The following is a 22,737-nucleotide window of genomic DNA, read 5'->3' on the forward strand; positions in this document are numbered from 1 at the left end:
CGAACAGACGGGAAATTTAAAAATGACAACGACAATAGGATTCGGACAAGACAGAGATACGCTTTGTCATTGCGTTTTTAGCCATTTCCTCTGGAGGTCAGCCTGCATGGTTTGCTGTAATGCCATATTAAACGACACTTTTATTTTAACAGACATTTCTGAAATTCACACACTGGCATCAGACCATTCCAATCGATCACATGACCGGAAGCGCGGCAGTTGCTCGCGTTCCCCCGACAGACAGTCTGAGCCCTCTGAGCACTCCGGCCACTCCCCCCAGCAGACCAGCAATGGCAGGTAAGGCGCCCCGCCCCCATAACCCCACCCCCGTCACTAAGCGCTCCGTCCCCAGTAGACCATAATGCTTCTCTGATCTCTGCCACCCTCCCGACGCGATTCCATGCCAGGCGGAGACCATCTCGCCAACCTGCAGATGGTGGTTGTACTGCGGTGAGGTACTGGACTCCCAGTGGGAGCACCCTTAAACTAGCGTGGGGGCAGGCGTGTCCCGCGGGAACACAGAATCTCCAGCAGGGGGCGGCCTTTGTGTGGTACACCGCTCTTCACACAGTTCAAAATAAGAAACCGCTCAGAACCAGTCAGCGAGTCGCTGTGCACTTTGTCCATATTCGTCAGAGGGTGAAATTTTAACCGTACAATTCTCTAAACTGGCAGCCGCCCCCCCCCCCCCCCACTCCCGCCCCCAGGAGATCTCCGAGAGCTGCGGGAGCTGGCAGATGTGTTGAGACCACCGTGGCTTACTGAGATAAAAATACGGAAGGTCGATGGATTCAGGATCGCACATGGCTCCATCAAGTGCCCTGATAGATTAGGGAGGGCCGTGTCTGTGTACTTTGGGCAGGACGGGGGCGGGCAGGACGGAGGCGGGCAGGACGGGGGCAGGCAGGAGGAACGTGGGGCCTTGGGCTCCTGCAGCCATTTTCCAGTTCCGGGGGGTTTCTCTACACCCGGCTGGGGGGCCTGGGTAGGCTGAGGAGCTTGGAGTCGCGAGGGTGTGTATGACGCGTTTCCTGCGGTACCTCCCAAGTGGCGTGATGTCTGATCATTCATCTAGATCTTAATCGACAAAAGCATTCCGGGTCTGACATCACATGACTTGTGTGTGGTGTGCAAGTTACACAGATAGATGTGAAATCTTGAAGCACACAAGCAGCTTCCAGCTTCCTGGTGTATATTTTACATATGTACAGTAGGATGTTCCCAACTTACAACCTGATGACTTACAACCTGAGAGATTGTGATGAGGTGCACATACGACTGACGTTCGTGATAGCTGCCATGGGAGAGTACTGTTCTGTATGGCGGCGTGTCCATCCCAGCCTCACAAATACCTCCCAGGTTCAGTTTGATTATCCTATTCTGACACCCGGCCATTTCAACCTGTCTGTCAGAATGGAACCCAAGCCGGAGACAGTCTGTACCTGTCATCACAAATTGAATGAGGACCTTTTGGCCCCGTTCTCCAACTTACCGCTCCTTAGTACCGCATTCCGGTCAGACATCACCTGGAATGACAGCTTCGCTCGGATTCTTGTTTATGATGCTCCGACTGATGACATTCGTGATTCTCGGTTCCTCTAACTATCGACTCGCAATCTGCCTACTGTGTTGCAGCCTGCATCACGGAGCATGTCGACTGCAGGACTACAGGTTAACTTGCATGCCGAGCTCTTTGTCTACAGAGAACCGTGGCTTTAGTACCGGCATGATGGGTACTGCCGCACCCCAGAATAAGCTCATCAATGGCAGTTTGGCGCCGTGGTGCTACCGTCACACAGGTCTTCCTGTCGTAGCCCTGGATGAGCTGAAACTGTCATGCGGCTGATGCCATGGATGTCTGCTGGTTGGTCAGAGTCCTCTCTGAAGGACCTGAGGGAATAAACAGCTTTGTCTGTTTCTCAATCTCCTAGAATGCTGTGCTCACAAAATGCTAATTACAGTATGGTAGTCGATGGGTGCTTGTGTTGGATGGTATGTATTTCTGCTGTGCTGCCCTGTTAATGTTCAGTATTATTTTTCCCCATATACTTATCTTGCTGTAAGTGCTGTTTCAGATTTTTAGGATTATTTACTTGGGCAGAAGGGCTTTCAGATGCGCGTGTGAGAGAGTGAGCGAGAGAGGGAGAAATCGGAATCTATCCCTACCAAGAAATGACCCCTTATGATGCCTTGGGCTTGAAATAGCTGGCAGTCGGCGTCCTCAGGTTCGCCTGGCTGTAGGGAAGGTGCTCGGCGCTCGCCAAAAGCCACCTGACAAGTGACACTGGGCAGCAGTGAGTGCTGTGTGCTGCTTGTTTTGGAGGGCAGCCTGTGTTGCTAAGGAAATTAACATAGCTTCATATCGTCGGCAGCCCAGGACAGCTTATCTTAAAGGGGAAGCGCAGTGATTCCAGCATCGAGAGATGGGCACCACGGCGTCACAGTAGCGGGCCAGAGAGCGAGCATGCCAGCAGTATGACGGCAGAGCGGAATCCATTCCTGTCCGTCCACTGTTCCCGACACATTGCGCTGAGTTTGGGTTTCAGAATCAGAAGCATGTTATTTGCCATGTAATTTGTTTTGGTGGTGGTGTGAGTATACGATTTAAACAAAAACACACAGAGTAATAAACATATTGCCGAGACAAAAACACAAGGAGTAATAAACAGCATAGATATAAAAAGACAAATGGGGAAAAAAAGAAATTTATTATTAATAAATAGACATGTAAACATATAAAGAAGGGTAAGATGACAAGATGAGAGGTACAGACAGTTTGGGTGCAAATAAGCTTATGATCCATAGGATTGTAAAGTAAAGGGACTGAGTGTGCAAAGGAGCCACAGGGGCCAGAGGGTGACTGAGTGTGCAAAGGAGCCACAGGGGCCAGAGGGTGACTGAGTGTGTGAAGGAGCCACAGGGGCCAGAGGGTGACTGAGTGTGCAAAGGAGCCACAGGGGCCAGAGGGTGGCTGAGTGTGCAAAGGAGCCACAGGGGCCGGAGGGTGACTGAGTGGTCTGGGGGGAGAAGCTTTTCCGCCTTGTGTTTTGTAGCAGCTCCCAAAGCAGTAATTGTGGTCTTCTAACTGTCAGGAAGGAACCACCCTTTCTGTGACGCTGTATCCAGAGTGCTGCTCTGGCTGCATTTACTGTGTTATGAGATGCTTCCATCTGTGTTTAAGGCTGGCCCTTCCCAGTCACTAATGTGGGATCACAGGTGAGGTCTTTTTTGGGAGAGATGACCTGCTTCTTCTCGAGATGAGTGAAGGTCGGTTAAGACATTACTTTCAAGTGTGTTGCCATCAAAACATGTGGGGCTCTTACCGCTGAGCTTCAAATAGTCATCAGTGAATCTCTTATGTCCCATTGGGGATGTTCACATGGTCATCAGACGCTCTCCTGTGTCCCATTGGGGATGTTCACATGATCATCAGAGGCTCTCCTGCTTTCCATTGGGGATGTTCACACAGTCATCAGAGACTCTTCTGTGTCACGTTGAGGATGTTCACATAGTCATCAGACGCTCTCCTGCTTTCCATTGGGGATATTTACATTGTCATCAGACACTCTCCTGTGTCCCTTTAGGGACGTTCACATGGTCATCCGTGACTCTTCTGCATTCCATTGGGGATGTTCACATGGTCATCAGACACTCTTCTGTGTCGCATTGGGGACGTTCTCATGGTCATCAGTGACTCTTCTGCATTCCATTGGGGACGTTCTCATGGTCATCAATGACTCTTCTGCATTCCATTGGGGACGTTCTCATGGTCATCAGTGACTCTTCTGCATTCCATTGGGGACATTCACATGGTCATCAGTGACTCTCCTGTATTCCTGTGTGGAGGGTCTTGTTGTCAGTAGTATGGATCCATGAGCCAAACTGTAACATGGCAGAAACTGGAGTCCAAAGTGTACTGTATGTGTGTGTGTGTGTGTGTGTGTGTGTGTGTGGATTATGTTTATATTACATTATGTCCCAAATGTCCCCCACAATGTGATTAAAAACCTGTTTTTTGACCGTATGGGGACCATTTTTTCGGTCCCCACAAAGATCTGTGAATGTCATCGAAAACTAAAAATGCCAAAAGTCTTGTATTTTGTTTGGTTCCTTATGTCTAAGGTTAGGGTTGGGTTAGGGTTAGGGTTGACGTGTTAGGGTTAGGGTTGGGTAGGGGTTAGGGTTGACGTGTTAGGGATTAGAGTTTTCCCCATAGAAGTGAATGGAAAGTCCCTACAAAGAAATAATTACATATACAGTATACTGTGTGTGTGTGTGTGTGTGTGTGTGTGTGTGTGTGACAGTAAATCGGAGAACATCGGTGCTGATAAATTAGAATGAAATTGGGCTGTTTTGGGCCGGCTGCTGGTTGTTGTCTTTGGGGTCAGGGCCTGAGACAGGCATCTGTAAATGTCAAACCTAATAGGCATGGAGAGCAGAGCGTTTGCTGCAGGACTGACGGCTCAGGAGCCACTCTGCCATTAGACGACTATCTTTCGGTTTTGCTCATCACTTATTCTGGCCTGATTTTTGCTATTAAATCCTTATCTGACACGCCGTCTCCTTCCGCCGGCAGGACTTGGTGACCGCAGGCCATGATGCGAATGGGTAAAATGAGCAGACGGTGGTGTGGGCTCCCTCGCGGTTGCATTACTGTTATTTGTCACACGCTCACGAGTTTGTTGCCACCTTTCTTTATCCATGGCCTTGCCATGTGGTGGGAGGGAGAACTGGCTGGGGCGGGCCACGATTCGTAGTAACCCCTGTCGGTATCAGACTCTTTAATCTCTTTCCGAATTCCGACTCATACGGTGGAGTGGCAGATCTCTCGGGTGCGTCTGTCGGAACCACTCGACCTTTCTGCGATCGGTCTTGGATGTTGTGCGATGCTGGTGTCTTCTGTCTGTCATCATTGCTGCTATATTTAGCTAAATAAGTAAAAGAGATAAGGAGTAACTCTCGAGAACGAAGTGGAATGAAGTGTCTCTGTTTCTAGCCACAGAAGTCGCGAGGAGGAGCGAAGTTCAAAGCCAGGCACCGTATCCACCCCCGTTAAGTTAGCGGAAGACGCGCTATCCTCCAAGGTCAGCGAGCAGCCTGGGGCCAAAGAGGAGAAACAGCGCCCCCCGCTGCCAGGTCAGGGCTTGGCCCCGCGGCCTGCCACACCCTGTCGTCTGTCTGCTGTCTTGTCCAGTAGTCCCCACACCCATGTCGCCCTGCTTTTCGTTTCCCTTCCTCCCACTCCTCCTCAGTTCCCTCGTCTGCTCTGTCGAGGGCCTGGCGTTCGGGGGCTCTTTGTTTCGCGTGTGTAAACACGCACAGAAAGAGGGACAAATTAGCCCCCTCTCACACATGCATACGTCTAAACCCCCACAACCTCCACCGGATCTCCAGCCTTGCAGAACTGGATGGAGTGGTAACATACCTGAGGCATGTTAGAAGGTGAGCCTTCCGGAGGGTTCTGCAGCAGAGCAGCTGGAAGACACCATGGACAGCGTGAATCTGCTTGTGGTCTCACCCCTATTCTCGTCGTCACGTGGATCTTCCTTCTAGATTTCCGTATCCCCGAGAGACCCAGGCTAGAGTCCAGTCTGCCAGACCTCCCCCGTGTTGCGACGCCACCTTTTAAAAATCACATTTTCCCCAGAGATAGAATAAGCAGCAATATTCCATCGTGTGCCTTAGAGGTCTTCATTTTTAAATGATGTTTAAGCATTTGACTCTTTTCCAAGCAAAGCACGTTTGCACAGCTTGATTTATTTATTTCTTTATTTTAAGATGACGCCACATTCCCCTCGGTCACCACGCTCATTGTCCACTAACCGCTCCGCATATGGCTCAAGTTGTGTCATTGCTTCACTTTGCTTTTCACATGTCATGGCCCTGCTATTTCAGCCAGCGAGCATGGGGGGGGGGAACTAAAAAATGGAGAGGAGGGAAGGGAGAGCTGCTGGACGTTGAATAGGGATGAATATCGGAATGAGGGTATTATAAGAGACGTGCAGCAGTGAGCGTGTGCATGCGTGCGTACGCATGCGTGAGGACCACATGTGACAGGCCTGTCTGTCCTACTATCCTCAGAGCCCAAACCCGTGTATGCCCAGCCCGGCCAGCCTGACGTCGACCTGCCCGTGAGCCCCTCGGACGCCCCCGTGCCCAGCGCCGCCCATGACGACAGCATCCTCAGGTTCCTGCCCTCCCCCCGGCTCCCCACCCGCTTCTCGTGGCGTTTGCGCTCCCTCTCTAGTTGGGGGCCTGCTGTTTGCCGTCCATGTGCTTTATTGCTAAGTTAGCGCCTTCCCGCCGATCGCGTGCTATGATGCTGTTATTCCCTTTGTGTCTCTGTGCCCTTATCTGCCCTGTAGAGATCAATATTGTTAACTTACGCCCCAAAATGTCCCTCAGACCGAGCATGAAGCTGGTGAAGTTCAAGAAGGGCGAGAGCGTGGGCCTGCGTCTGGCGGGGGGCAACGACGTGGGCATCTTCGTGGCCGGCGTGCTGGAGGACAGCCTGGCAGCTAAGGAGGGCCTGGAGGAGGGAGATCAGATTCTCAGGGTGAGTGTGCCCATTCCCCCGCAGGCCTCATGTGTACCAGCAGGGGGCAGCATGTGGTTCTCCTGGGCTCTGAGACGTCCGAGTGCAAATTGAAGCATACCTGCAGAGAAAACGGATAACGTTTGTAGTGTATGATTGAGTACAGCAGATTCTGGATTCATGTGAGAGTTGCATTTTGGAAATGTATTTCAAAATTCGCTCATTTTAATCAGTTTTTTGTTAAGGTAAAATGAAAGTGATGTGTGTTATTTGCCAAGTAATTCAACGTAAAATATCAAGTGGCAGTGGGTAAAAATGGTGATTTGAATGTAATCTCTTTGGCGCATAGCACAGCCTGATTGTATCTAAATAATATTCCTAACTGCGCTGCTGGTATCTTGCTTGCACGTGAACCAGCTTTTCATTAAATGGCTGCAGTGTGTGTTGTTTATAACGGGTCTCCACCAGTGGAAAGGGGAGTTTCTGTTCCCAATCGGCCGTGGGTTTTTCCGGCATCACTTTTTTTCAGTGACCACTACTGACTCTGATGTCGCTCTCCAGACTCTTCCACATGCTGAACAGAACTTCTGTGAAACCTGAAGTGCTCCTTTGCCTTGAGATCACTGTAATCTTCTTCCTTCTTGGAGTTTATAAAATACATGCAGTTGTGTGCTCGCTTTGTGCTCCTCTGAATCTCACTTTGGGCAGGGAGTAAGGCATTGTGAGCTGGGTCATGTCTGTATCTCCCTGCGGCCTCGTGGCTGTTCAGTGCGAGGCGTGTTCGGGATACAATTCATCGTCCCCTGTTCCATTTCTCCAGGTAAACAACGTAGACTTTGCAAATATCATTCGAGAAGAGGCAGTGCTCTTCCTTCTTGATCTTCCCAAAGGTGAAGAGGTCACCATTCTGGCGCAAAAGAAGAAGGATGGTGAGGATCGGAAATGAACTTGTGGTTGGGGGGCTGGGGTGGAGTTCCGGTTCAGAGTGCTGCTGCTTTGGGTTTTGATTGCAGACCCTGTGCTTGTGCATCATTAGGCTCCATGTGCAGCTCTTACTTCCCGGACAATGGACTCATAAACGGCATTGAAACCCCAAAGCCTTCTTTCAGTGTCCCTCCCTCTCCACACCCCCCAGTGTATCGCAGGATCGTGGAGTCGGACGTTGGTGACTCGTTCTACATCCGCACCCACTTTGAGTATGAGAAAGAGTCCCCCTATGGGCTGAGCTTCAACAAGGGCGAGGTCTTCCGTGTGGTGGACACCCTCTACAACGGCAAGCTGGGCTCCTGGCTGGCCATCCGCATCGGCAAGAACCACCAGGAGGTGGAGAGGGGCATCATCCCCAACAAAAACAGGTGCTGGGTGCCGAGGGTCTAGAGTGGGGTTCTGGGTGCAGGGACACCAGACATCCACATGATGGCAGTATTGAGCACTTTTAGTTGGACGGGTCAGGGATCGGAGTTCTGGCCATAAGTTCCAGAAGACTCATCTTTCATTCAAACCTCACGTGTCTACTGAGGAGGGACAGAAATGGACAGATGAAAGGTCTAGTTTTCTCTGAAGATATTATATATTAATCCAATCTGCTAGATTGGTGCCAAGCTTAATGTCCTTCAGGCCTGTAGTAAGGAGAGTAGTGGTTATAAATAGATTGGATCTCCTCTGACAAAGCTGCCTGAACCTGTCCAAATAGCTTCAGTATTCACTGAGGTGGAGCTGTCAGGTGGATGGCGAAGACAGTGACGAAACTCAGGTCAAGTGAGATTTGATGGCTACAGAGCAATGACAGTAGAGTAGCTGTCAAGCCAATGCCTATGACCTCTTGGTTTGTTTCAAGGTGTGCTGTGTAGTTCTGAATCAGCACTGTGCGTGTTTGGTGGCACATTGTAGTCTAATGAGATGCTATTGTGGTTATTCGTCTTTTGTTCTTGGATTTCTCTGCTCTCCGTAGAGAATAACTGAGCATCTAGCTGGAGATTTGTTAGAGGACTAAAAACGGAACGTTATTTTCTTTTTTAAGCCCCTGTCCCCAGTGGTCAGGTAATGGATGTGCCAATTCCCCAGCCTCCTGCTGTGGCTGATGGTGGTTCCCCCTCATCTACACAGGGCAGAGCAGCTGTCCAGTGTGCAGTACACTCTTCCCAAAACGCCTGGAGGTGACCGCGCAGACTTCTGGAGGTTTCGCGGCCTCCGCAGCTCCAAGAGGAACCTCAGGAAGAGCAGGGAAGACCTTTCCGCCCAGCCAGTCCAAACCAAATTCCCCGCCTATGAGAGAGTGGTGCTGAGGGAGGGTGGGTCTTCTGAATGTCCGTCGAGATTATTTACCGGAGCTGAAATATCCTGTCGGGTCACGGTGCTGTGAGGATGTGACCTCTGAGTGCTTTTTCTCCCAGCCGGCTTCCTGAGGCCTGTGGTGATCTTCGGGCCCATTGCCGATGTGGCGCGCGATAAGCTGGCCAGAGAGGAGCCGGACCTGTTTGAGCTGGCCAGTAAGTGAGATTCCCTCTTGGCGCACACGGTCATATGCAGCCTTTGGGGAAACCTCATTCCTATAAGTAGGCGTACCCCCCTTCGCAGCTGACATCTGTAGTCAGTTTTAGCCTTCATAAGACATCCTCGTAGTCATTTTTAGTCTTTCCAGCACATAGTTCTTCTGTGTTCATTCTGCCTTTCCTGCCTTCTGTTAGAAGTTGGTTGTAAGTTTGTGATAAGAATCGGTTTTCTCAAGGCCGCCGCTGAATGACTCCAGCTGCCTGTTGTGTGTCACTGCGAAACATGGTTTCAGGTCATGGCTTTCGTTCCTGGTGAGCTCACTGACAAAGTGGGGGTGTATGTACACATGCGGGAACGGTGTAATGCCTTTGCAGAGAGTGAGCCCCGCGATGCTGGGACGGACCAGAGAAGTTCTGGAATAATCCGGCTGCATACCATCAAGCAGATCATCGACCGGGTAAGGGGCCCCCCGTCCAGCCTGACCCCCCCAGACCTCATTAACGTGTAATTAGTCTTATTTGTGTGTTACTAATTTCAAACTAACGTCAGTGCACTCTTGAGAGGTGGTTAGGTTTGACACCACTGTGGTGTTCAGCTCAGTGTGTTGGGGAGGGTACAGTGCATGTGACTCGTGTTCTGCCCTTAGGACAAGCACGCGGTGCTGGACATCACGCCCAACGCGGTGGACCGGCTGAACTACGCGCAGTGGTACCCCATGGTGGTCTTCCTGAACCCCGACAGCAAGCAGGGCGTGAAGAACATGAGGGCGCGTCTGTGCCCTGAGTCCAGGAAGAGCGGCAGGAAGCTGTACGAGCGGGCCCTCAAGCTGAGGAAGAACAACCAGCACCTCTTCACCAGTAAGTGCGGGTGGCCTCGTCCCCTGACTCACACAGGCGGTCAGAGTCATCCGTCACATGGTTACTGTCACGCAGAGAGTTTGGGTCCTTCCCGAGTACAGGCGGTCAGAATCATCCGTCACATGGTTACTGTCGCGCAGAGAGTTTGGGTCCTTCCCGAGTACAGGCGGTCAGAATCATCCGTCACATGGTTACTGTCGCGCAGAGAGTTTGGGTCCTTCCCGAGTACAGGCGGTCAGAATCATCCGTCACATGGTTACTGTCGCGCAGAGAGTTTGGGTCCTTCCCGAGTACAGGCGGTCAGAATCATCCGTCACATGGTTACTGTCGCGCAGAGAGTTTGGGTCCTTCCCGAGTACAGGCAGTCAGAATCATCCGTCACACTGTTACTGTCACGCAGAGAGTTTGGGTTCTTACCGTGTACAGGCGGTCAGAGTCATCCGTCACATGGTTACTGTCGCACAGAGAGTTTGGGTTCTTACCGTGTACAGGCGGTCAGAGTCATCCGTCACATCGACACTGTCACACAGAGTTTAGGTCCTAACATACAGAGTGCTCGTTCCTTAACCTGTACAGATCATCAGTGCTGTTCTCCTCTCCCCTTCAGCCAGCATCAACCTGAACCACATGAATGATGGATGGTACGGAGCACTCAAAGAGACGATCCAGCAGCAACAGAACCAGTTGGTTTGGGTCTCTGAAGGCAAGGTGAGCACTCGACCTCATCTCTGTTCCCCAGAGATGCATGTTTGGTCAGGATGGAACTACTTACATCTACTGTGTTACACCCCGGATGAAAGTGAGTAACACTTTCATAGGGATCAATGTTTACACCTGGTGACGATCATCAGTAAACCTTATCTGGGCCTTTAAGGCTGTAACTCTTGTCTTGGATAAGCGGAGTAAATTTAGGCTTTAGTTTCTGAGTATTGGTTTGTATACATGTTAAAGCAATGTTAGAGTATGAAGTTTAATCACAGCGTTGCTGGTTGTTTGAGAGATAAATTCCTATTGCATTTGTATTTACATCAGATGGAAATTTTATGGATAAATATACACACAATATCCATAAATTTTCTGCTGTAATACTTTTTACAAATATTCTAATTATATGATTTCACAATAACCACACTTCTCTCTGTAGGTGCCTCTGTATAGTATAATGACAGAGTAGAATCGTGTTGATTCCTTTGCTGTGGCCTTTATCTTCTGCTTATCTTTCCTTTTCTCTTCTTCCTGGCCTCTGATATTCCAACCCCGGCTCAGGCCGACGGCGCCCCTGAGGACGACCTGGACATCCACGACGACCGGCTGTCCTACTTGTCAGCGCCGGGTAGTGAGTACTCCATGTACAGCACGGACAGCCGGCACACCTCCGATTACGAGGACACGGACACGGAGGGGGGCGCCTACACGGACCAGGAGCTCGACGAGACCCTGAACGATGAGGCGGGGCCGCCTCCTGAGCCCGCCATCACACGCTCCTCCGAGCCCGTGCGTGACGACCCGCCCGTCATGCCCAATGCCCCGCCCCCAGGGTACCCGCCCCCCCGAGCAGATCCAGCTGGCTTTAAGGCACCCATCCCGCCACAGGTAATGTTCTTCTGGGCTTTTCATCTATACTGTCCTCCAGAAGATGTTACATGTATGAGGAGCACTGATGGAGGTCTTTGGTTAAATAAGGGGTCAGTGATTAAAGTCTTTGTTAGGACTGAAAGATGTAGCCCCTCCAGCAGTCCCTGTCACTGCGTAAGAGGGGTCATCCACCCTTAGGAAGGAAAGGAAATTTTGGCCCTGTTTTTCTTTGTTTTCTTTAATTATTACCTTTGTAAATAAGTGACTTGTGATGGCTGTGATTTCGTTTTGTGCTGTTTTCTTGCATTTTCTGCCAACTTCCATGGTGATTAGCACGTCTTCCTCACTAGCTGCCTGCAAGGCCGCCGTACCTCGCCGTCGTCCTGCAAGCATGTTGCTAACATGCTGCGGCAGGTCGCATTCATAAATATCGACGTGACTGCGTAGGTGACCCAAGACCTTTGTGGCCTGGAGGATGTCTGACATATAGAAAACAGGAATATAGCGCCGAGTTTCGGGTGTGTGACGTACAGAAGGCGTCCTCTTGCGAATCCACTTGCCATCGATCCCCCAGAGTGATGTAACTGCACCTTTGCACCGCGAGACTCGGGCTGCAGTAGTGAGTGTTTGCCCACGCGGGCAGTGGTCTCACGCGTTTCTGAACACTACTTCACAGAAAGCAGAAGCTGCCCCCGCCACCCCTTGCCTCCTCCCCCAGCCGCCAGAGTCCGTGGCTGAAACAGCGCCCCCCACTGTCTGCCACTCTGTTCATGCGGCTGGCGCAAGCCCCGAGGACCCCCCTCCAGTTCCACAGAGGGACCACTGGCCCTCCTCTGAGCTAGTCCAGCCCCCGACACACAACCCTCACCCGTCCGGACTGCCCGGTTCAGAGGCGAAGGTACCATCGGCTGCCCCCACGGCCGTGGGGCGTGGCCTGACCCGGCCCAGATCACTAGCTGCCTTGCCTGTCTATCGCCGCCCTTCCCACTGGACTTCTGCATGCTCACGGTGTGTCCAGCTCCGGCTGCTACCAGGACGGAGAGGAGGGGGGGAGGGGGGGTGCCTGACTACCTTTTCAAGCACCACTGGGCTGGTGGGAGGGGCCTGCCTGTTGCCATGGCTACCGAAAAACTCACGGCAGAGGGCTCCCGCTTGCCCCTCCCTCCTTTGCATGACCCCGATGCTGCTGATCTTACATCAGCTCTCGTGGAGTAGCGGCAGAGGACTGGAACCCCTGCACGTCTCCAGAGCCGTTCCTGCTAACGGTCCGTGCACCGCTGCATATTTCACTCCCAGTTTGACACGTAGCCTTTCGCACCCTTGGCGCTGATGCCAAATGAAGCACTAGGTGGCGCTCTTTTTCATTCAGAGCTGACCCATGGGCTGTTTGTCAGTCCAATGCGTCTGTGGTGACGAAGAGGCTATTTGCCAAACTGCTTTTGGGTAGTGGTCTACTCCATGTGTCCCTTGCTGTGATGTCTGTAGTTTTCTGAAGCAGAAAACTGAAGCTAATTACGTAACTGTTTCATAAATTTTTTAATGGTCAAATGAATGTGCTGTTCCGGTCAATGACATCATTAATGAGATGTGGGTGTACGTCACCTTCAGTCGTTAACCGGATCGCTGCGTGATTTAACCACAAAAATAACAGCTGCTTCCTAACGTTTGGTCCTAGGGTTCTGCTCTGCCTGCATTTTGAGGTTTGCGACTGAGTGCTAGATTCTTGCCGCATTAACACGCACCGTCGACCTGTCACACGGAATATTCCCCCCGCCGGGGGCTGTGGGGCGTGGCCACCTTCAGCGGCACTTTTGTTTTGTCACAGATGTACAAGAAAGACCCGTACAGCCCCGAGGAGCCGGTGAGACCGAACCACGGCCCGAAGCAGCCCCCAACAGGGCCAGCTCCACCCTACGGGGACGAGCCGCCGTACCGGGATTACGAGCAGCCGCCGTACCGCTATGGAGGCGAATACCTGGATCCGCACAAACACTACGAGAACCGCATGCCTCCCTACGACGAGCACTGGGCTGCGTACCGTGAGCAGCCTGTGCCCCCCGCACCGGCGTACCACCCTGCCCGGCAGCCCTTCGGGCCCACCCCTGAAATGCGGCCCCTGTTCGAGGAGGGGCCGGGCCGTGACTATGGCCCTGTGCAACCGCGGTATGACGACGGCGCCCTGAACTACACAGGTCGGCCGCGTTATGGCAGGCCGGGCTCGCTGCGCTTCGAGGAAGTCCCCCCTGCACCCCCAGGGGGCTATGACGGGCACTACAACACCGAGCCCCATGCCTTCCCGCCGGGGGCCCCTCGCTCCCCGGAGCCCCCCAGGCAGTACTACATGGACTCGACCAGGCCGAGCTACAGCCGCGGGTACAAATCAGGCGAGTATGAGCCCGCCCTCAACTCGGACGGCCTCCCGCCCCCTCCCAAAGCAGACGTCCTCCCCTCGCCCGGGGAGTCCGCCCACAACATGGCTTCCAAGGTGACGTCACCTGCTTCGAGGGACGAGCTGGAGGACGACCCAGCCATGAAGCCCCTGTCAGTGCTGACCCGGGTCAAGATGTTAGAGAACAAGCAGTCAATGGACCGGGACAGGGAGCCAGGCGAGCTGATGGGACCCAGGGTGGGTATCTCACCAAGCAGGGCGAGGGGGTCATGCAGCCGGAGCTTCCGCTTAGAATGACTGAGCTGTTATCGAGAGACCTATTAGCACTTTGAGAAGACCTGGTCTCTGCCCGCATCACTGTCTGTCCTGCCAGTGAACTGTAGCTGCCTCACTGATGTTACTGAGGAGAGTTTTGTGTTATACTCCAGTCTGCAGATGTGCCCCCCAAACCCGTTGCTGCTCCAGCCTCAGCCCCCAAACCAAACACTCTGAGCCACCTGGACCCGGAGAAGGCTGCATACAGGTAACGGGAGGGCCGGGACAGCGTGCTTAGCGGCAGGGTCGAGGCAGCCGGTCCGAGGCAGCAGCGCTGAGGCAGCCGGTCCGAGGCAGCAGCGCTGAGGCAGCCGGTCCGAGGCAGCAGCGCTGAGGCAGCCGGTCCGAGGCAGCAGCGCTGAGGCAGCCGGTCCGAGGCAGCAGGGCCAAGGCAGCTGGGGGAGCAGGTGGCTTCTAATGAGAACATCTCCGCTCCATTCGTTTGATCAATCAATTACAGCAGCAGAAATCATTTTACTGCCTTTTTAATTTCACACATGATGTTTGCCTTGCTTGGCAATCTCAGGGCTCCCTCTGGTGGCCACAGTGTGCCTGGTGCATTGGTGCTGTGTGATTCCAGGGTTCATCGAGCGCAAAGTGTTTATGAATATATGAATATGTGTTGTCTTAATCTCTGTCCGACGTGTGGCATAATTTCTAGGTGGTAGCACATCCCAGGAGCATTGCTCAGGGTAATGAAAGATTAATAATTAATTATGCTTGGTGATCCCTGATTGCCTACTGTTGAGATGCAGTATATCATTTACATTTATAACAATGGCTCTGCAATATAGTAGTGAGTCTCAGGGCTGCATTCCCATCCTGCCAGACTTATAGTACAGAAGAGTCTTATCAAGGGTCTTGGGGTTAGTGTGGGATCTCGGGAGTGTGGATACCTTGTCCAGTGTGCTGGTCTCCTGCTACCACCCAGAGCCCCCGAGCCCCAGAAGCCGCATCCCAAGACCCCGGAGGAGGGGGTGCGCTCCAACCACTACAGCCCCAATGACGACGAGGACGTGTACAGGAAGCAGCTGTCCTATTTCGACCGGCGTCCTTTTGACAGCAGACCCACAGCGGTGCCGCCCGAGCCCCCTCGGGCAGCGCCGACCCTGTCACAGACGGCCTACGGCCCTGTCAGGTACCTGAGATGGATCCCGCCTCTTCCAGGGTACCAGGGGCCACCCAAAGCTGCCAGACTGAGGTCAGCCTTCAGACCTGAGCGGGGAACTCAGCAGCTGCTCTGTCCTGGGTTTCTCTGCAGGATGGATTCTGTGGACAAGGGGAACCCCGTGGAGAAGAGGTACGAGCCCCAGCCCCAGATGACCCCGTCCTCGTCCCAGTATGGCCTGCACTCCGCTGCCATCCCACCGCCCACCCTGCCCAAGCCCAGCCAAGACGGTAAGATCCAAACTGCGCTCTGGCTGCTGCTAACTCCACAAACGCTCCATGACCGTGGGCAGACCCATGCGAGAACATGCTCCTTGTCGAGCCTTCTCCTCCTGCTTTGCTGACTTCTGTCCACCTGTCTCCCTGTCTTTTTCCACAGTGAACACTTTCTCTGAGTCTCACGACGCGCCGAAGCCCAACCCAATAGCTCTGAAGCCCAACAACTGTGACGAGGCTCTTCAGAGCAGCTACCTTCCCCAGAAGGGCTTCCCAGAGAAGCCAGTCAACGGCTTGGAGCTGCAGCCCCCCAAGCCCTATGGCCCCCCGGCCACCTCCAGCTACAACCGCTATGTCCCCAAGCCCTACACCAGCTCGGCGCGGCCCTTTGAGCGAAAGTTCGACAGCCCCAAGTTCAACCACAACCTGCTACCCAACGATACGAACCCCCGAGCCGGCCTGAGGCCCGGAGGACCAGCCAACGGCAACAGCAAACTTTCTCCGCAGGCTGGAGACCTAGACAGTGGGGTGGACACTTTCAGGGGCACCGTGGACAACAGGCCCAAGTACCAGCACAACAGCATCAATGCTGTGCCCAAGGCCATCCCAGTGAGGTAGGGGAGCCAGATGGGGCACCCATGGGGAGGGTGACTGAGGTTCTGGGGTTCTGAGGCGGTTGACCTGGATTGTTGTTATGATACAGTACTAATGGTGTCATTTATGTAAGTCATGCCTTTGTACCTTGTATTTGAGAAAGTCAAAGAAGGACTACAACAGCCAGTGACAGAATCCATAGATCTTATGCTGCGTTCCATTTGAACTCGTAACTTGGAAATTCTGAGGTCCTAGTTGGAAATTTCAACTGGAACGCCTCCTTAAGTTGGAATTTTGACTCGTGAACTCGGCGGAACTTGACACAAGCCCGAGCTCAGAATCCATGATCCAGAATCCACCCTTTATCAACAGAAGTGAATGTTCTAGTTTTATACTGTTTATTAGCACTTATGTCTTATTTGTGGCTCATTAAATCGGTCGTACACACAGTACTGTTCAATTTATCTATGGTTTACTACGGAGTTTTATGTGCAATATACAATGTGTTGCTATCAACTGATATTACTAACAATGGCTAACAATTAAGTAGGCTAGAACTGGATTTCATGCTTAGTCGGATTATTTGTCGGATTTAAGGTATTCTGGGCTAAATGTAAGTGAACAAAGATAAAGCCCATTTAAACTGAGGTATCTTAATTCCGACAAGTTGTCTGGCTATGCAAGAAATCTTGCTTTTTGAAATGGGTCCCTGGTATTGTTAAATGGCTTTCCGACTTGTTGTACTGGAACGTGTTTAACTCGTGCATGACGTCATTCCCAGTTCCGACCTCCGAGGTAAATGGGACGCAGCATTAGTCCCCGTGTGGCAGTGGTGCTGGTATGGAGATCCTACACTGGGTTCTTTCCACAGGAAGCATTTCCAGCAGGGTAGGAGCATCTGGCAGGCAGTGAAAAGACTGAAAACAATTAATCAGTAATGTCTGCTGCCATTTATGGTGATGGTTCCTCTAATAGCCGTCTGGCTTTGATGCCTTTGGACTTATTTGAAGACGTGAGAAGCCGGAATGATGAATGTGTAAACGCAGGGCGATATGATGCGGATGTATCACTGAGCTCCTAATGCCTGGCCCCGCCCCCACGCCATGACTGACTGGCTCGCTGACCCTGTCCCCAGCCCCAGCGCACTGGAGGACGACGGCGACGACGACGGGCACACGGTGGTGGCCACAGCGCGCGGCATCTTCAACAGCAACGGCGGGGTGCTGAGCTCTATCGAGACGGGCGTGAGCATCATCATTCCCCAGGGGGCCATTCCCGAAGGCGTAGAGCAGGAGATCTACTTCAAAGTGTGCCGGGACAACAGCATCCTGCCACCGCTTGACAAAGAGAAAGGTCAGGGCTCCACTGCGCCCCCTACTGTGCAGCCGTGGTAGTATCCCTCTGGAAGGTTCCCATCCTGACATGCTTCACTTGTATAGAGGGTTAAGGATGATGTCTCTTTGGATAAGACACACACACACCTGGCAGCCATACTGAAGTGCCTCTGTTCTGCAGGTCCAGGGTGTGGGTTTGAGCCTAGCAGTGTGGCTTTCTTTTTGGGGCTTTTTTGGGGCTGAACGAGTGATCGTGCAGCTAGTGGTGTGTGTGTGTTTGTGTGGGAATCTCCGTGTCTCTGTGTGTGCATCAGTGCCTATTCTTGTGTATGTCCATGCCTGTGCGTGTCTACGTCCGTGTCTGTGCGTGTGTATGTCCGTGTCTGTATGTCCGTGTTTGTGTACGTCTGTGTGTGTCCGTGTCTGTGTGTGTACGTCCCTGTCTGTGCCTGTGTACGTCCGTGTCTGTGTGTGTATGTCCCTGTCTGTGCCTGTGTACGTCCGTGTCTGTGTGTGTACGTCCCTGTCTGTGCCTGTGTACGTCCGTGTCTGTGTGTGTATGTCCGTGTTTGTGTACGTCTGTTTGTGTCCGTGTCTGTACGTCCATGTCTGTGCCTGTGTACGTCCCTGTCTGTGCCTGTGTACGTCCCTGTCTGTGTGTGTATGTCCGTTTCTGAGTGTGTATGTCTGTGTTTGTGTACGTCTGTTTGTGTCCGTGTCTGTACGTCCATGTCTGTGCCTGTGTACGTCCGTGTCTGTGCCTGTGTACGTCCGTGTCTGTGCGTGTACGTCCCTGTCTGTGCGTGTACGTCCCTGTCTGTGCGTGTACGTCCGTGTCTGTGCGTGTGTACGTCCGTGTTCCCAACTGACCAGGTTAAATTTCTATACATATCAAGTCGTAAACGTATTTATGTGTGAGTTCAGTGTCACATACATGAATAACAGTGATGATAGGAACTTAGTCCTTCCACAATGTATTTAATGGCGATTTTCTTCCCCTGTGGTTTGTATAGCGGGGGTGCTGCTGCTTTTGTCTTATGAGCTGCCTGGCCTCTTGCGCCCCCTGCAGGCGAGACCCTGCTGAGCCCGCTGGTGATGTGTGGCCCCCATGGCCTCAAGTTCCTGAAGCCCGTGGAGCTCCGGCTGCCGCACTGTGCCTCCATGACCCCCGACGGTTGGTCTTTCGCTCTAAAATCCTCTGACTCCTCGTCGGGTACGCTGTCCCCTTTTTCCCTTTTTTGGTGGGGCCTCTAGTGGGGGGGGGGGGTGAAGAGTTTTCCCCATTGTTGTGCTGTTTATTTTGTATTATTTTTTAGTATTTTTAAAAAAGAACATAAGAAATTTACAAACGAGAGGAGGCCTTTCGGCCCATCAGGCTCGTTTGGGGAGAACTTAACTAATAGCTCAGAGTTGTTAAAATATTATCCAGCTCTGATTTAAAGGAACCCAGGGTTTTAGCTTCCGCTACACTAGCAGGAAGACTATTCCATACTCTAACTACACGCTGTGTAAAGAAGTGCTTCCTCAAATTTGTTTTAAAATGTTCTCCCGCATTACTGTAATTAGCACTTAGAATTAAAATTCACTGTAGTTATCTTTTTTGATTCACTTGATAGCCTATTTTTTAACCATATCAACAAGTAACATCATGTTCGTAATGTCAAAACTGAATTGCCTACATGCATCTGCTGTACGGTGCCTCTGCTCTCAGGGCCTCGAACCCGCTTATCAGCCTGGGGAGGGGCAGCCACCCCCCCTTAGCACTGGGAGTCACTGTGCTCTGCCTTAATGCGCTCGGCGTGAGGCAGAGCATTCTTTCTGTTCTCTCTGGACTCCACACGTCTCTCTTCAAATTTGGCTTTGAACTATGAAGCCACCTAATTTTAGTATCTGTTCCAGGGCCATGTGTCGGACTGGGAATTGCCCTAGCCGGGCTCCGCGCCGCTGCACGCGCTTTGGGTTTAGTATTCGCAGTAAATGCAAAAGACACTCTTCCCTCCATTTTGAGTGTCCGTGACAACAACGAAATGTGCCCAGAACCTCATTGTTTGCACGCAGGCAGATGAAGGGGTTCAGAAGGCAGGAGGGTGTCCAGTCGGATCGAGGAACTGGAAGCCAGAGTAAATTGTTCAGCGTCACAGTGGCGGGGTTCAGCGAGTAGGAAGCAGCGCCCCGACCCCGACATCAGTCTCGCTTCTGACTTGGGTCCTGTGGCCATTATAACAGGGCTTAGGATCTGTATTAAAGATGCAGTAGGGGGGCATCGTGAAGGCCGCACACATTCTTCCAAACCGTGACCCAGTTACAGGCTACAGCATATGCATAATCTAGCCATGCAGCTTTTAATTTAATAACCTCGTTTGTCATTAGTCAACATCAGTGGTCAGACTATAAAAGTCTGTAATTTTTGTTATCTTGTTTTAATTGATTGTTATTATTACTTTGTTAGTCTGTGAAATGTGTGAAGGACGTATCGCGGGCGCTGGGAGGGCGAGGTTGCTGTTTCCGTCTGCCGCGGCGACCTGCTCCTGCTTCTGATTCATCTCCCCTCCGATCCCTTCTAACAGGTGACCCCAAAAGCTGGCAAAACAAATCTATCCCCGGGGACCCCAGCTACCTGGTGGGTGCCAACTGTGTGTCCGTGCTCATCGACCACTTCTGAGGAAGGAAACAGCTGGTCTGTTACAGGACGGGCAGGGGGGGGGTGGGGTGGGGGGTGGGGGGGGCCTGCTGCTGAAGCTCCTGGCCTCTGCACTCTGACGCCGTTTACTGCGCCCACCAACGCCACCAGGGGGCAGAGGCCGGCATTCTCCAAAGTGCTCCTTTTTCAGGAAGTGGGGGGGTAGGGTTGGGGTGGGGAGGTCGATGCTCAAAGGCTTGCAAAAAAAAAAGAGAGAGACTAAACAAGAAAAATGACTTTGGAATCCCTGCTGGAATGCATGCCTAGCGCCACATACTGACAGCCTTCGTCATAGCACGAGTTCTCCCGTTCTCAACAGGAATGAGGACCCTCCCGAGAAGCTCTCCTGCAATTCGGTAGGATCTGGAAACCTGGATGTGTTGTATGCAGACACACGCGTGCATAAAAAAAACACAAGATTTAGAGATTATAACGAAAATAGCGTTTTCCTTTAATGCATCGATACCAATTGGGCGGCGGAATGAGGAGGTGAAGACTGACCGCTTTGATGCTCTATTTGGACGGATCTGCGGAGGCTGTGGACCGCGGGGCGGGGATTTTACAAGCGGAGGTGACAGTGTGCTTCTTTGAGACTTAAAAAAGAAATAAATAAACGAGAAAAACTAACTCTGACGCATTTTGAATGGATTTCACAATCCGGCTTGTACCTCTGACAAGGCTCACTTTGTGCAGAATTACTCTTTTAATAATAATAATTTACCTTCCGTAAGTCTAGAGACTTTTATACGACCGTTGTCATTATTACGATTAATATAATTTCATGGTAACATCGGAGTTCTGCTGCTGTCTCGATCTATGCATGTGCTCTATGACTCAGGTGCAGAAGCCTGCCCATCCTCGCGTCCGGCGCCCATTCTCAACGACGAGCAGTGATGCCTTATACCAATACTACCCACCCTCTCTCGCCACATATTTTTGTTGTCTTTTAGTTGTTATGACGAAGTGTGAAAATACGAGGCGTTATTGGAAGCGGGTGTCTGTCGACCTGAAGCAAAACCGCTGTACAAAATAACCGAATGAGTCTTAGCACACGAGTCACGAAGACTGACTGAAGGAATGCTTTTGCCTCCTGCTATGCATATGTCAAAAGAGGAAAAATAAAACAATAATATATATGCATATATATGTATAGATATATTATATGCATATATATGTATGTACATGTATGTACAATGTTTAAATGATGGCTGTACATGTTGCTTGCATATGGCCTTGGGTCTTGCTTTGTAACTGAAACTTTTGTACATCTTTGTTATTTTGTATAAACCAACTGAAAAAACTTGTTTTCTTAAGGAAAGGAATAAAACAAAACTGGTTGTTTGTAATTCTGGTCATAGCTCTTAAGCCTGGGAACTTGTGTTGTGATGGTAATGAGTCTGGCTTTTCTACCAGCATACAGTACACACCACATACACATTTCTAACCGTCACACAGACCTTTTTATGCTTATTTACAAAACGGCACCGGCGCTTTAAGACCCCCGTGACGTGGCCGGCTCGGAAGAGCCCTCCGTTTGTGATACTGGCTGCGGGATTGTGTGCCCCAAGATGTATTTTTGTACCAAGAGACAATTATGGTGCGATGGTACCGTTTTCTTTTAGATACAATAACACAGCTTCGTTATTAACGTTTCTTCACTTGTGGCTGACATTTTTTTAAATTATTTTATTTTTTATGTTCTTTGCAACACATTTCTAAGTATACTACTGGATTAATAAAACCATTTGAAAGTAAACTGTCATTTTGTCCTTTTCTTTTAATTTTAATAAAAGACCCAAGCAACTCTTCCTCGTGAGGGTCACTCTCTCCCCTGGTGCACCGGTTCATGCTCCTTCCAGGAACATCCAGGCATCCCAGACCAACTCAGAGACATAACCACACAAAATGTGATTTTTTTTTTTAATGTATTTGAATATTGGGTGATGTGACGCCATAACAATCTTGCACCACGTATAAATCTTGGGTTTCAGCAGCGTGCCAGACTCTGGTGCATTGCGTCAGGAAAATGTCAGCGTTATGAGGCTGATGTGCCGCTCCATTCACGTGTGGAACATTTCAGTCTGTTGCGACATTTTAAAAATGCAATTTCAGCTTTCCGACAGGAGATGGCGCTTTTGTAACAGTCCCAACCAAGATGAGCTAGCCTCGTGTCTTGGGTAAGCGTGTGATGCTTTTCAGAGGCTGCCAATGTCGTGCTCTCCGTTTCCTCAAAATTCGGCAGTGCAAACTTTGAAAGTCGGGAGTAGCTCTTGCTGCAAAATATCATGTTTGAATAACAAAGCAATGCAAGCACTTGCAGATGTTTTGCGTGCGTTTCAACTTGAAATTTAAAAGGAATTTGATTTTGTTACAAGCTCTTTGATAATGCCATTTCCGCAAAGGAGCGTTCTCTGGTTTCCCTTGATTGAACAACCTCCTTAAAGAATATTGCATTATCTTCTTTGTATTAATGCTGCTTCAAAGGGTTGATTGCATGATTTGCACTACTCAGTGAAAAATTAATGGTTAGAAATATAAATCATGAAAGTCAAACTGAAACATTAGGCCTTTGTGTTTTTGTT

The 22,737-nt window shown here is 51.1% G+C and overlaps 1 protein-coding gene across 8 annotated transcripts in view; it reads left to right on the forward strand.

The window, feature by feature from the left end:
• Nucleotides 1-20,176, forward strand: part of LOC111846729 (tight junction protein 1-like) — a 74,172-nt gene extending 53,996 nt beyond the window's left edge. For 3 of the 8 annotated variants that reach the window (XM_072698321.1, XM_072698322.1, XM_072698324.1), the window contains 21 exons: nt 153-297; nt 4,997-5,136; nt 6,082-6,187; nt 6,406-6,556; nt 7,356-7,464; nt 7,671-7,890; nt 8,642-8,826; nt 8,929-9,024; nt 9,403-9,485; nt 9,675-9,885; nt 10,493-10,592; nt 11,124-11,478; nt 12,137-12,358; nt 13,286-14,086; nt 14,278-14,372; nt 15,096-15,302; nt 15,426-15,562; nt 15,711-16,161; nt 17,277-17,494; nt 18,545-18,688; nt 20,043-20,176. In XM_072698321.1, coding sequence (XP_072554422.1) covers nt 153-297; nt 4,997-5,136; nt 6,082-6,187; nt 6,406-6,556; nt 7,356-7,464; nt 7,671-7,890; nt 8,642-8,826; nt 8,929-9,024; nt 9,403-9,485; nt 9,675-9,885; nt 10,493-10,592; nt 11,124-11,478; nt 12,137-12,358; nt 13,286-14,086; nt 14,278-14,372; nt 15,096-15,302; nt 15,426-15,562; nt 15,711-16,161; nt 17,277-17,494; nt 18,545-18,688; nt 20,043-20,137 — 4,271 coding nt within the window. In that variant the 3' untranslated portion in view covers nt 20,138-20,176. Of the gene's footprint in view, nt 1-152; nt 298-4,996; nt 5,137-6,081; nt 6,188-6,405; nt 6,557-7,355; nt 7,465-7,670; nt 7,891-8,641; nt 8,827-8,928; nt 9,025-9,402; nt 9,486-9,674; nt 9,886-10,492; nt 10,594-11,123; nt 11,479-12,136; nt 12,359-13,285; nt 14,087-14,277; nt 14,373-15,095; nt 15,303-15,425; nt 15,563-15,710; nt 16,162-17,276; nt 17,495-18,544; nt 18,689-20,042 lie in introns of all 8 variants that reach the window. The other 5 variants (XM_023817223.2, XM_023817224.2, XM_072698323.1 and 2 more) reach the window with 4 other exon arrangements.
• Nucleotides 20,177-22,737: the final 2,561 nt, after the last annotated feature.

This window comes from Paramormyrops kingsleyae, chromosome 13 (genome assembly GCF_048594095.1).
Source record: "Paramormyrops kingsleyae isolate MSU_618 chromosome 13, PKINGS_0.4, whole genome shotgun sequence".
Lineage (NCBI taxonomy): Eukaryota > Metazoa > Chordata > Actinopteri > Osteoglossiformes > Mormyridae > Paramormyrops > Paramormyrops kingsleyae.